This window comes from Crinia signifera, chromosome 3, assembly GCF_055691185.1.
Source record: "Crinia signifera chromosome 3, ASM5569118v1, whole genome shotgun sequence".
Classification (NCBI taxonomy): domain Eukaryota; kingdom Metazoa; phylum Chordata; class Amphibia; order Anura; family Myobatrachidae; genus Crinia; species Crinia signifera.
Window position 1 is genome coordinate 167,001,199 of NC_139219.1, and position 14,786 is coordinate 167,015,984.

At 42.6% G+C, this 14,786-nt stretch overlaps 1 protein-coding gene across 1 annotated transcript in view; it reads left to right on the plus strand.

The window, feature by feature from the left end:
* Positions 1–14,786, plus strand: part of REV3L (REV3 like, DNA directed polymerase zeta catalytic subunit) — a 182,452-nt gene that overhangs the window by 162,699 nt on the left and 4,967 nt on the right. The window contains exons 26-29 of the mRNA XM_083176894.1: positions 1,806–1,915; positions 2,964–3,078; positions 7,320–7,457; positions 9,805–9,995. Coding sequence (XP_083033020.1) covers positions 1,806–1,915; positions 2,964–3,078; positions 7,320–7,457; positions 9,805–9,995 — 554 coding nt within the window. The remainder of the gene's footprint in view (positions 1–1,805; positions 1,916–2,963; positions 3,079–7,319; positions 7,458–9,804; positions 9,996–14,786) is intronic.

Below are 14,786 nucleotides of genomic sequence, written 5' to 3' on the forward strand. Positions count from 1 at the left end.
CTTGTTTTGTTACAGAATCGCCAAAGATGTTTATGCTGACAGTATAAGACCAGTACGCATTGGGCATTGGGGGAAATTTACTAAGATGTGGATTTTACTTCACATGTGATGTGGCTATGGGCAACCAATCAGATCATGTCCACTGTCTTCTAGAGGGTGCTAAATAAATAAATAAGAAGTATATTCTGATTGGTTGACCATAGAAACATCACATGTGAAGTAGAATACCCATCTTAGTAAATTTTCCCCATTATGTTTTATATACCCAATAGGCATATATGTTGCAGCATATATTTGGGTGTGATTAAGAATTAACTTTTTTGTCTGATGTTTCCTTTTAAATGATAAAGTTTATAGATCCAAACTTATACCTAAAGTACTACATTATGTTTATTTTAAGTTCCGTAAATATAATGGCCAGTATTCAATGCTCCCGATTCACTGTTTTTTTCGGCGAATCTGCTGTTTTCACTCCTTGCGGTGAATTTTTTCCACTGAAAATCTGATTCACCCTATTCAATGTTCACTGTTGGCCGAAAGCGACCAGTGAATGCCGGCCAGTTCTCCGTTTCATGCTCGCTGCAATTTGCTGGTGTATTTCAATGGGGTTTTCACTGGGATTCGCCAAGAGTGTATTCAATGCTCAAATGGAGAACTGCTTTCTCCATTGATTTTCGCCATGATTCTCCGTTTTACATTTGTCATCTTTTTTAGGTGAACTGGAATGTGATCTTTTAAAATAAAGCCTTTTTTTTTTTGTGTCAAAAAATCTGGTTTTTGTTTTTCTGTGAAGGGGCATGCTATATTTTTAATTTTTTTGTATTTTTTTAAACAATTTTTTTTTTTTACATATTCGCGAGCATGGGGCCGGGAGCCGCCGCTTATTAATATTCATATATTCACTGCACTCTGGTTCCGACTTGTTATGTGCGGGACCAGAGGAGGGGCTCCCTACCCCTGCCCCGCGTGCCAGCATTCCCGGGGGGAAGCCTCTGCTGCCTGTGCCCCGGGAGCCCTCCCCCATAAATTCTGGGGCAGGAATCTCCCTGCCTGCCTTCGGCTCCCTGCGGCATTCCCTAAATCCCTCCTGCATTGAATAGGGTGACAGGGAGGGGTGGCAGCGAATGCTGCAGCCCTCCTGAACCCTGCGAATGTGCAGCAAATCCTAAACAGGATTCGCTGCACATAGGGAATAAAAACATTGAATACACCCCAATATTGCAATATCAAAAATATTAATATGGATATGGAAATCCAATAGACAAACAGGTGAAGAGGCAGCACTCACAGGGGATGTTGCCTAGATATATATACAGTGGTCTACACTAGCAGTAATACACACATGTGTGGCTTACTAAAATCATACAGTGCTATGGTTAATTAATTTGATAATGTCGGTTCATGTTTCTTATGTTCTGTGCAAGGCTAGGTAGTACACATTAGAAAAAAAATTCACATTCTTAGTGCACATGGCAAACTCTTATCAACAAGATATTAGAGGGGGGGGGGAACAAAATATAAAATATGTTTATTAGGCAGGAGTATATATATTTGTATAAAAGGTAACTGCTGATAACTAGGCTCTTGTACAGCATAGTGTTACAGTATAAATAAGTTTGTTTATTAGTAGTTTGACAAACAGAAGACTGATCCACCCAAAACTACATGGAGCGCCATGGTTTGTGCCAGACTTGCAGGTTAAGAATGGCTGATTAAAATTTTAAGTTCGACCTCTACTTTGGTGCTAATCCCTGTGAATGGTTTGCACAAATGTTCTTCTGACTTGTTCTGCATCTCACATGTAGATTGGAGACAGCATAATCCATAAAGCACGGGAGACTTTGGAACGGGCTATTAAACTTGTCAATGACACAAAGAAATGGGGAGCCAAAGTGGTGTATGGTGACACGGACAGGTAATTATCAGCATGATATGCATACACACAGCATCTCATGTTATAAACTCCTATGGTAAAAATGACAATAGTCCAAGTATTGTTTAAACGCATATGGAAGCCTTGCATATATCCTGTTGAATATAAAAATAGTGAAAGGAATTCTGTATATCCAGGCAACAAGGAGGATCTATGAAGAACACACACATACTGTACTACACACATAGTCCTAGCTGCTCTGGCGAGTTGGATCCAGCACAGCTGACCAATTGTGTCCAGCCTGTGGACAAAGCCTTTACAAGCTCCAACCCTTCTGTGACAAATGATCACATGAGATCAGTCTTTGGTTGTGATGTCTTGATGCCTTTTAATGGCAGTAGATGGAATAGAAAGATTTGGAGACTAGATTTAATTAAAATTACCGTATTAGGCTTTAAGTAGATTGGAGCAAAAACTGTACTTATTTCATTTCCACTTGTATTATTTCTATTATTTATTATCTGTGGTGGCTGCTGCCCGTGGGCTCCAGTGTACACCACATATTGCATTGAGTAGAGGTCCGGTTAGCACACACAAACATACATGTAATGTTGTATGTAATAAACATGCTAGCTGCCTGTCCTTGGAGATCAGCAGAGCTGTGCATTTCACTGAGCTCCCAGGATGCAGCACTCTGCTTTACCTCTACGAGAGCCGTATGCAGACTCACATTGGCTAGTTCTACAGGAGTTTGGGGGTGGGGTGTAGGGGTGCAGCTGTGTTTCAGTGAAAGCCAGTACTGCTGATCCCCAAGGTCAGGCAGCCAGCACATATATTAAATACAATAACATGTATGTCTCTGTCTTATAATACGCGCTCAATGCAACGTGTGGTCTGACTGATTATTATCCTATATTAAAATATAGTTTGAGTTGGACAGAAATTTTACTGTCACAACTGAATGTATACCACTAATCAGCAAAGCTGTGTTTATTCATTGTAACCAAATTGTTCTGAGCTCATGGAACATGAAGTGAAGAGGTATCTGGTGATAATGAATGCTCTCCTTATATGTCCGCTTCATTTGCAGCATGTTTGTACTGCTGAAAGGAGCCACAAAAGAACAGTCCTTCAAGATAGGACAAGAAATTGCTGAAGCTGTCACTTCTACAAACCCAAAACCAGTGAAACTGAAGTTTGAGAAGGTAAAATAATTGTGAATGATTTTTTTAACATTGTTAACTTCATTGCTTTTATTGCATTTTCTTGTATTATTCAGGGTACAAATTCCCTGTGATAGGAAGGTTTAGTATGTACTACATAGCAAGCCCAGTAAGTATGATTTGTCCACGGTGAACGGAGGGACACTGTTTCATTGTATGCCGATAACCTCTTAATATACCTGTCGGACCATAACACCTCACTTCTGATAGTTTTAAAGCTGATCAAGGAATTCTGAGATTTCTCCGGATTCAGAATCAACTGGGCAAAATCTATAATTTTTCTGGCAGGTCCTTCGGCAAACTATCCAACATCTTTTTCAAATTCATTACAATGGGCCGCATCCTTCAAATATCTAGGAATTATTGTGTCCTGGGACCTGAAAGATTACATACCTCTGAACATTCATCCCTTGTTTGACTGGCTGGGGAAAAAAATAAAATCTTGAACGAAACTGCCACTGATAGTATCAGGCAGGATAAACCTGGTCAAGATGGCGGTCCTTCCCAAATTCTTATATGTGATTCAACACTCACCAATTTATATCCCTAAATCAATATTTAGAAAATTGAACAGTATAATCTCCTCATTTATTTGGAACGGGACGCGACCTAAAATTCAGTTAAATAATCTAATGAGGGCAAGGGTTGACACAGTTAAGCTCATGGCTTGACCAAGAAGTACACAGTAGCGATATAGCCATAGCCTTAGTGACCTCCTCGTCTTCAGGTAAGACCCCGCTATATAGGATTTTACAGGGTAATAAACTGGCCTCAGATCCTCCACTCCTGGTCCAATCCATCAAGATATGGCGCAAAGCAAACCAAATGATGGAAATTAATTTCCTAGACCGGGAATATCCATTAGAAGCCCTATTATCATACAGGGAATGAAGCATGGCATCCTCACACTGTGACCACCCTCTCTCAGCTGTATAATATAATGGGACTTAAAACCTTTTCGCAGCTAAAGGAGGAGTTTGGGCTACCACATACACACTTTTTTCGCTTCTTACAATTAAAAACGAATTCTAATGGAGCATTTCCCTGGTCAATTTCCAACATTTGGTGATTCCCAGATTAAATTAATATTGAGATCAAACAATAGGAAAAAATTAGTTTCCAGACTATACCGTACCCTGGGTAAAAAACACGATGACGGGTTAAACACGCTGAGGGAGAAATGGGAGGCAGATGTGGGGACACTGAGGGAGTAAGAATGGACAGTGGCAAAGTCATCGGTGGCGAAAGCCACAAATGCTCTCCGTACTTAACAGATACAACTGTACATACTCCATAGAGCATATATATTGGCCACGACACTGTCCAAGTTTGTTGGCAGAGCATCTGCTACCTGCCCGAAGTGCGGCCTCCTCCCGGGTACCCTTATACATTTACTTTGGGAATGATGGGTAGAATTCTGTGGCAGTAATTCAAACTATTGCCCATACCGGCTTCTCGAAGGAAGTCCTCACTGTCAAGTGCTGTATATTAGGTATAGTTGGAGATAGAACTCTGGGAAACGAAAGCTTGTATATAAATATCCTTTTCTCTCTGGCGAAAGTAATAATTGGTAGAACATGGATGTCCAACAAAGGCCCTGACTTTAATAAATGGACGTCACTTGTCAATTACACCCATAGACAAGAAAAATTTATATACATTAGACAGAATACTTTGGCTAAATTTGACCTGATCTGGCACCACTGGATAAAATCTACTTTTTTTCAGGACACAAATCGCGATAAATAAGGAATAGATTTTGCACGATTGTTTTCTACTACAGTATATTTAGATTTTTGGTTGCTCTGTGTGGTTATATATGCCGCGATAGATATTTAAACTGCACATATAAAATGGTAATGGTGAAATGCTGAACAAGTAAGGGCCATGACGCCAAGCACACGAACATTTAAGCATTGAATAATTATTGTTGTTCCCTTTATTCTTATGTTTCTTTCCCCCTGGTTTCTTTCCCCCTTTCCTGGTTCTTAAAACTTTGCTGGAGTTGTAAATACATAAACCAGTGTTCATTATTTCTTTTAGAGTTCTTTAAAATGATTGAAAGCGCAATAGCTTGTATTGAAACACTAATTTCACCCATAAACGGAGTGATGAACTCTGTGCGTTTTGAACTGGATCAATGCGATCTAGTTCAAATAGTCTGGGCAGCACATCCTTTATATGCTATGCTGTGCGATGGGATGTGCCTGGAAGCAATAGTTGGCTGGTTGGAATGATAATAGATCTAGTGTGTGGGAGCAAGCGATTTTTAGCTGGGGGAAGCTCCAGCAACCCATCAGAGCTGCCGGTCTACCCCTAGGTGAGAGGAACCAGGAGGATAATCATGGAGAGGGGAGCCAGGAGGATGATCAGCCCCCTCCCTCTCTGACTGTCAACTGCATGGTCACTGCCATACCACACCCATAAGAACTGCACTCATCCCTCCCCCACATAGCCATTTTAAGGGACTACCTCAGCGCTCACATACATGGTAGGTATATATCTTAAATATAATAAAACGATACATACATTTTACATATTATATATTGTATAGTATCCAGGGTATCATAGTAATAGGATGAGACTTTTTGCAACATCTATGGTACAATTGGAAGCTGCCGGCCCGTAGTAGATACTTTGTAATATCTTTAAGTGGGAACAGTGTTTAGTTACAGTGTGTATATGTGTATATATATATATATATATATATATGTGTATATATATGTATATATATATATATATATATATATATATATATATATATAGTGTGCCAAAATGAAAAGGAGACACTTGCTGTGGGTGGATTGTGTTTTCGCGATAGATTGCCTGGTGTTTTTCCCGATTGCACATATGTGGTGAACGACTTCGCCTCAGTTTCTTAATTTGATTTGCGTGGTCGGATGCATGATGGATTCCCCCCAAATCCATTTTTTCTGATTCTGCCCAAAATGGGATAGAGAGACCTTGATTCTGAATCTATCACTTGTATTTAGCTTAATATATTAACATATAGCAATTATTTTGTGGAATCGGTGATAGTCAGATAATTTAAATACGGGTACACACCATGGAGGAAGAGTTCAGCCTGTTTATCTAGGCAGAAAACTAAGAATACACTACTTTATGCGTCAAGAAATAAAACACACTAGCTGAAATACACCTTTTCCTCAGCAGTCAATTTAGGGAACACGAGGAGCAAGGTAATTCATGCATAATGATATAGTCTTTGGTAAAGTGGCTGATGATGAATATCTCTGTAATGGAAACCTGCTTTTTGTATCATACTTGATTTCCTGTGGGACAGCAGCCATGTTAAATTTCTGGCATGAAAGTTACTTGTGACGTAAAGTCATCTTGGAGCCATCACTAATGGTGGTGCACAATGCTATGATTCAGTCTGTGACCCTGGTATTATGTGCTTGTCTAATGGGGGCCAGTCTTCAGTGCTCTTAAACATAGTTATTTCTGGGTGTCCATTTCAGCATAATGTAACAGATCTATTTTTTCCAGACTAGATTCTTCGAACCCCATTATGAAGTGCAGCATTGCACCTCCAGATGTTTCTATGTATGCCTCATTTTGCTTTAAATCGACCTTCTAGTTGCACCATTTCATGCTGTGAGTCGGTAGCACTGAGCATTTTGTGTACAACTTTTTCCATTAAAGTACATCTTTTTTTGTAAAACGGCATAGGATGCACAAGCTTTTCTGATTAACGTAATATGCAGCATGCCTATATTCTGTATGTGACTGCTGCTGTATCTGCATACAAAATGCTACGTAACAGTGTTTTACTGGAGGACATTAACATTCCATTAATTATGCAGACACACATTCATTCACACACTGAGTATAGGCCTGTTGCATATCATTTTAATCAGCCAAAGCTGCTTGTATATCATATTTTGGGCATAAAACACGTTTTAATGTAAAGTCACTCACAAAGATGACATGAGTCATACGGCACTCACGCGTTTGAGATAACGCAACTTGTATCATGTGGGGGATAGATCTATGTGGACGTATCTGTAGTTGGGCCTTCCTGAAAAGTTCAAGGTGACACTTATTCTGGACATTTGGGCACAAATACCAATAATTTTAAATTAACTTTTATATTATGTTTGTTATCGTGTTCAAATTTGTGTTGCAAACCTGTACATTTTAAAAGTTTGTATTTCATTTTGTAAATATAATTGTTGAACTTTTATAACTGCAATTTGCAGGTGTATCTTCCATGTGTTCTGCAAACCAAGAAGAGATACGTAGGTTATATGTATGAAACGCTTGACCAGAAGGATCCAGTTTTCGATGCAAAGGGGATAGAGACAGTGCGAAGAGACGCCTGTCCTGCTGTTAGTAAGGTAAGTTTAACAGAATGCTAAGCACAGTTTTTTGCTACCAGTAACCAATGTAGGCAATGTGTAATACTGGCAACCAAGAGAGTTGTGATGTGAGCTGCAAATGTTTTTTTGGTACCCTTTACCTAGAAGGGCGCCCATCGCGGGCATCGCATGTACATCGCATGCCATTATAATGGCATGCGATGCGACCGATGCGATGCCCGTGATTTTACATAGAAATACATGTTAAAATGAAAATCGCGTCGGTAACATCGCATGCGACCAAAAAATCGCTTCGATTTCACATAGGGAACAATGTTAAATGGCCCAATTGACCCGATTTTACATAGGGAACAATGTTAAATGGCCCACAGAGGCCAAATAGCCACCCTCAAGTGTGAAATGGCCCCCCCAATTGTTAACGCCACCCCACGATCAACATCAACCCGAAGCGTGGCGAGCGCAGCGGTACAAGTCCTACGACCTTTTCATACCCCCACTATCCACGTCGGCGTGGAGTTGAGAATAGAAAGTGTGGCGAGCGCAGTGAGCCACCACGCCCGAAGCGTGGCGAGCGAACGCGGATACCTTCACAGGTATACGCGTCCCCTTGCGAGCTTCACAGGTGTCCGCGTCCCCTCGCGGGGCTCGCCATGCTTCGGGCTCGGTGGCTCGCTGCGCACGCCACACTTTCTATTCTCAACTCCACGCCGACGTGTATAGTGGGGGTATGAAGGTCGTAGGACGCTTACCGCCGCCTCTCGCCACGCTTCGGGTTGACGTTGATCGTGGGGTGGCGTTAACAATTGGGGGGGGGGGGGGCCATTTCACACTTGAGGAGGGTGGCTATTTGGCCTCTGTGGGCCATTTAACATTGTTCCCTATGTAAAATCGGGTCAATTGGGCCATTTAACATTGTTCCCTATGTGAAATTGCGTCGGTTGCATCGCATGCGATTTTTTTGGTCGCATGCGATGCGACCGACGCGATTTTTTACCTTGCGATGCCCAAGATCAAAATCGTGGGCGCCGTTCTAGGTAAAGAGTACCGTTTTTTTTTTTTTGTTGTTGTAGCCTAGTTATGGCAAACTAAACTGCTGTTACGAATATGGGTTTTATCCACTATAGGCCGTATGGGGGAGATGTTGGCGGTTACAGTATAACCAATAAAAAGCTGTGCATACACTATATACCAGTGATTTTCAACCTTTTTACCTTGCGGCACACTAAATAAGATTTTAAAATTGCCAAGGCACACCATGAGATCCCCACAGGGCAAAACACATTGCACCCCATAGGAAAAAAACAAACCTATTGCCCCCCCATATAAAAAAACAATCACACTGGTCCCCACAGTCAACACAAATAAAATACATTGGCCCTTTAAATGAAAAGAAGAGACCAGTAAATAACAGTTGAACTGGTGGTGGCTGTAAACTAGTTTGGGCATCTCTAGATCTGGAGGCACACTTGAGAACAGCTCAAGGCACACTAGTGTGCCACGGCGTAGTGGTTGAAAAACACTGCTATATACTGATGGAGCCCCTGTCTTCTTTGCCCTGCTCTCGCCAGACCATCCCCATTGGCGAGAGGCGGCGGAGAGGGACTCCATCAGACTGGCATGCACGTGCACCTCAAGCGCATTAGAGTTTCTCTGTGGCTGGGCAGCAGGACCCGGGGGTTTGGGGCGGGGACAGGCAGGGAAGGCGTCAGACGGCGGCAGGGAGCTCCGTCTGACGCCTTCCCTGAGTGACCATGTTTGTCCCATTATTCAGTATTCAGTCTGGACTTTTTTATACTTTCATATTTCCGATAAAGTTGCTTTTTATTTTTATAATGCCTAATGTATTTAGTATTATAGTTATACCAGAGGTTCCCAAACGCAGTTCTCAAGGTACCCTGACAGTCCGGGTTTTAAGTACAGTATATCCGTGCTTGGCCACAGAGGATCAATTAATACTTCAGTAAATGTGATTTAATCATATGTGTGAGCCAGGAATATCTTTAAAACCTGGACTATTAGTATGCAACGAGGACCACATTTGGGAACCAATGCGGTATACTGTAGCAATATTTCAGTATAGGTTAGAGATGCTTATCAGAATTCTTGTTCTTCTCCCTGCTTAACTTATGCCTTTTTAAGAGGCGCAGTATAGTGTTGAATGCATAAATAAGCAGAATACATTGTAAAACAAATTGGTACCTGGCTACAAACTATGCTGATTTAGCCCTTATCTAACTTTGGTATTATGTGACAAACCAGAAATCCAATTGTGATGCCATTTAGGAGTACATGAGAAGCTGAACTCCCCTTCTCCAGGAAAAATGTGTTTTCAAAAGTGTGGGGTTGTTTTGTTTTTTCCCCCCAGATACTTGAACGTTCTATTAAGCTGCTATTTGAGACAAGAGATATAAGTCAAATTAAACAGTATGTCCAGAGACAATGCATGAAGCTGTTGGAGGGAAAGGCCAGCATGCAGGATCTAATCTTTGCCAAGGAATACAGAGGAAGTTTTGCGTACAGACCAGGAGCTTGTGTTCCAGCTCTAGAACTCACAAGGTAGGAGTTATGGAGACACCACACATGCCCAGAGATGGGAGATATCATTCAATTTATGGCATATAATTACTAGTTAGAGATTGAACTAATTTCTTTCGTACACAATTTTTGATACATTTATGATAAAAAAAATGGGGCTAGGATATTCAGGGCCCCCCACTGGGGGGGGGCGGTAGTTGGCAGCAGGGCAGGAGGGAGAGCTGGAGGTCTGGCTTAGCGGGCAGGAGGGAGGGCTCGCTGCGCTGTGTGCAGTTCAGTCCCAGACACCGGTGCATGTTAACTGACATTTTCCTCCACCCGCACCGTGTACAGCCGCTCAGCGTCTGAGGGTGAGCCAAGTGCTCAGCGCTGCCCGGCTGAGCGGCTGTACACAGTGCGGGTGGAGGAAGTCAGGAAGATGTCAGTCACACTGCACCGGGACTGAACTGCGAGGCCTCCCTCCTGCCCGCTGAGCTCTCCAGCTCTCCCTCCCGCCCGCTGAGCTAGACCCGAGCGCCTCACCTCCTGAAGGGTGAGTAATATATACACCGGAAACCCACCCCCCCGGAGCAGCACGGCGGCCTTCTTCCTCTCCACCCCCCACCCGTGGAGCGGGTGAGCGCTGGGGCGCTCCGGCGCCTTGCACCGGCACTGAGAATATTAACCCCAAAGTTAGAATATTAAACTATGATTAATCATAGAAACACAACATTTAGTGTCATGCCCATTGTGTATGTTTGTGCGTCTACACGTGCGCATAGCTGCTTTTCTTTTTTGGTACTTCTTTTCGGAATAATTCCTTTCTTTCAAATCTATGCATTCTGCAATCCAAGCTTCCAACATCCATTATTTCCTTTGTTACCTTCACGTTTCCTCCAACTTCTTTTTATTGTTTTATGCAAGAACAACAATAAAAATTGAAAGAGAAGCAAAAGTGGGAAACCAAAGAAAGTGTGACGTAAAGGGGATGCAGTTAAAATCCCGGCGGTCGGGATCCCGGCGTTCAGAATCCCGACGCCGGAATCCCGATCGCCGAAATCCCGACACATTCTCCCTCCTGGGGTGTCCACGACACCCCTGGAGGGAGAATAAATTAGTGTGCCGAGCGTAGCGAGGCACCGGGCCCGCTGCACGGCGAGCGCAGCGAGCCCGCAAGGGGGGGCGATCCACATCCCCCCCTTGTCGGCATTTCGGCTGTCGGGATTCCGGCGTCGGGATTCTGAACGCCGGGATCCCGACCGCCGGGATTCAATACTGAATCCACGTAAAGATGTGATGTAAAGTACAATTAATTTAGATCTAGGATGTGTTATGTTAGTGTTCCCTAAATATTTTTGAGCAGTGTACGTGTTCATCCCAAAAAAGAAAAAAATTCTTATCTGTATTTTTTTATGTTCAATACTATTGTAGTAGCCGTTCTCTTCTTAAGTTGAGGTCCCTCTGGTAGTTTAGCAGAACTTGCAGCATGCAATAGCCATTCTGTCGGACTGCCACTCTCATCGCTATCCAGGGGACTGGACACCTCTTACAAAGTCAACGCTCAACTTATTGTCACCCTGTGTTATTTCACTGTTTCCAGATGCCAAAATATCTAACCCTGCTTTCTCTATGCAATACATCATACACTTTGTATTGCTTTTATCTGTGCAGCTCAGTCTCATGGGCCCTACACGATCCGCTTAGCATTCTGAGCAATGCTAGATCACCCGGTGAGAACACTGGCCCTGACCGATTAATAACCTGCGTGCCAGATACAGACCCACGGGACCGTGTATTTAGATTGCTATTTACCCTACACATAGTGATATTCAGGCAATTTCTGAGCTGTGAAATTATGTAAAATCACTTAGAAAATGCCTGAGTATCGCTCCGTGTGTAGGGCCCATTATACATGTTAATTTAAGAAAGCACTAAGACATAGATAGTGAGAGACAGTTGGAAACACAAGTGCGGAAAGAGGAAATGATCAGGAGAGAAGAGGTAGATATGGAAATAATCTACATAAAAGTGATTATCTAGAACAGGCATGTCCAACGTTGGCCCTCCAGATGTTTTGAAACTACACATCCCAGCATGCTTTGCAATAGTTTTAGCATTCTCTAATAGCAAAACTGTGGCAAAGTATGCTGGGATGTGTAGTTTCGCAACATCTGGAGGGCCAACGTTGGACATGCCTGATCTAGAACCTTCTAGACCAATGGTTCTCAACCTCGGTCCTCAGGACCCCCCAACAGTTCACATTTTCCAGGTCTCCACACAGAATCACAAGTGAAGTAATTAGCCCCACCTGTGGATCTTTTAAAATGTGTCAGTGAATAATGAGTGCACATGCCGGGTGACCTGGAAAACGTGAACTGTTGGGGGTCCCGAGGACCGAGATTGAGAACCATTTTTCTAGACGATAACTAGAATCTCATTGGCTTATGGGATACATCTTCACTTCTAAAAATCTGCACTTAAGAAAATATACCCTAATAGTGCATTATTATTAAAAACAGCAATTGCATAAAAGTATTCTTCTACTAGCTGACCCGCCCGGCGTTGCCCGGGAAAACCTTGGGGTTTCTTTATTTCCAAAATTGCTGAAAAATGTCATCTTACAGTATGCTGTGACAAAGACCTAAGATTGTAATTTGTTATAGATTCCACCATAATGTTAGAATGTGTTTGCATTGATACTCAATGATGGCAATGAAATCAGGTGTGGTGTTGTTGTTTGAAACACAACGCTCCGGAGTTGAAAATTGTATGTGTTGATGAATTCCACATCCACTCCTGAGATTTAGCACCTACTGTATGACATATCCTCCAACATCTGAGGGTCAGAAATCGGTACAAAATCAGAAAAGGACATGTCCACACCTCAATTTCTATACTTTCAATGGTACAGTTTCTAGGGTGTGTAATTACAGGCGCTGAGTGCGTGGGGTCCGGGGTGGGTGTTACTTACCGCGCCATAATTAATACAAAATTCACTGCTCCCTGCCACTGCCACTCCCCTCACCGAACCTGCCTGCAGCAGTCTCTGAGGTCTGGGGATCTGTAAAGCACATGCACCGAGCATCTCTACCAAACAGTGGGGCAGCCCCTGAGTGTGGGAGCAGGTCCGCTGGCCTGGCCACATGATGTCATGACGCGACACAAACTATCCGCACCACTGTAATGCACCACTGGGAATGGGTGCAATGGGCCAAATTCTTCCCTACACCCGCCGGGCCAATCCACTGATCCAGCCATCACAATCATCAATGGGATGCATTGATAAGGTTTGGAGTTTAAGAAGTTGAAGAATAAGACTGAGAAAAAGAATTGCCATGTTACAAAGTGTACAATTTACTCAATAAATCGTGAAAAAAATGTTTAAAGTAGGATTAAAAAATAAGTTCTGATTCAAACTGTTAATTGTTTGGATGGGGTGGGTTGTGAAACAAATCTATAGGTGGGGGTATGGATATTGTGGGCATAATTGGTGTTTGTTACACCTACAGGGGGTCCTCAATTGATGGGATTTTCACTACAGTGTCACGGTCACAGTGTCACCATAGGGGGATTCCCAATTGGGGTCCAGGTGGTCTTTTAGGGACCCTTTACAATCCTGTAGGTCTCTTCTCCTTGAGCTTACAGTCTCCCTTAATGATAGTCAATCACTGAGGGAGACCGTAGGCTCCAGGAGAAGAGACCAACGGGATTGTAAAGGGGTCCCTAAAAGACCACCTGAACCCCAATTGGAAATCCCCCTACGGTGACACTGTAGTGAGAATTTCTCATCAACTGGGGACCCCCTGTAGGTGTACCAAACACCAATTATGCCCACAATATCCATACCCCCTCCACGTATAGATTTGTTTCGCAACCCACCGCCATCCAAACAATTATCAGTTTGAATCAGAATTTATTTTTTAATCCTACTTTTTATTTCTTGATTGTACTGTACTGTACTGTACTTCTATGTACGCATATTTTTTTCACGATTTATTGAGTAAATTGTACACTATAACGTGACAAATCTTCATCTCAGTCTTATTCTTCAACTTCTTACACTCATAACATTCAAACAAATGCATGCAGCGCTCATGCCCATCGACCAAACATTATCTATAAACCAAAAGAGTCTGGGAAACCCTTAAGGCAGAGCAGTGCCTGATATCCAACTGACTAACAGGGTGAGTGCAGTGTACCCACTTTGTATTGATCAATGGGTGCATTGGCCAGGACAAAGATTTCTCAGTGCAACTGGCCGGGGAGCGCAGTGACAGGCTGGAGGACTGGAGAGACGGATATGGGGAACAAAGTAGAAACGGTACATTAGGTACAGTTTTTATTTGCCGGTACAGACGGTTAAATAAACGGCAAATTATTTTTTATGTGTTCTGTGTGTTTGTGTGTGTTGTACTGTTTTTGTGTGTGTGTTGTAGTGTATGTGGTTGTGTGTGTTGTATTGTATGTATCTGTCCAATGCGTAAGTGTGTGAGGTGTGCTACGTATATACAGTATGTGTGTGTTGTGTCTTTGTGTATCTGTGCAATGTTTAAGTGTGTGTTTTGTGTGTGTCGTACTGTTTTTTGGGTGTGTGTGGTGAATGTGGGTTTGTGTTGTGCTGTTAGAGGTATGTTATGTGTGTGTGTTGTGTGTATCTGCCCTATGTGTAAGTGCGTAAGGTGTGCTATGTATAAATCTGTGTGTGTGTAGTGTGCTGTGTGTATCTGTGCAATGTTTAAGTGTGTGTTGTACTGTTTTTGGGTGTGTGTTGTAGTGAATGTGGGTGTGTGTTGTACTGTGAGTGTTGTGTTGTGTGTATCTGCCGAATGTGTA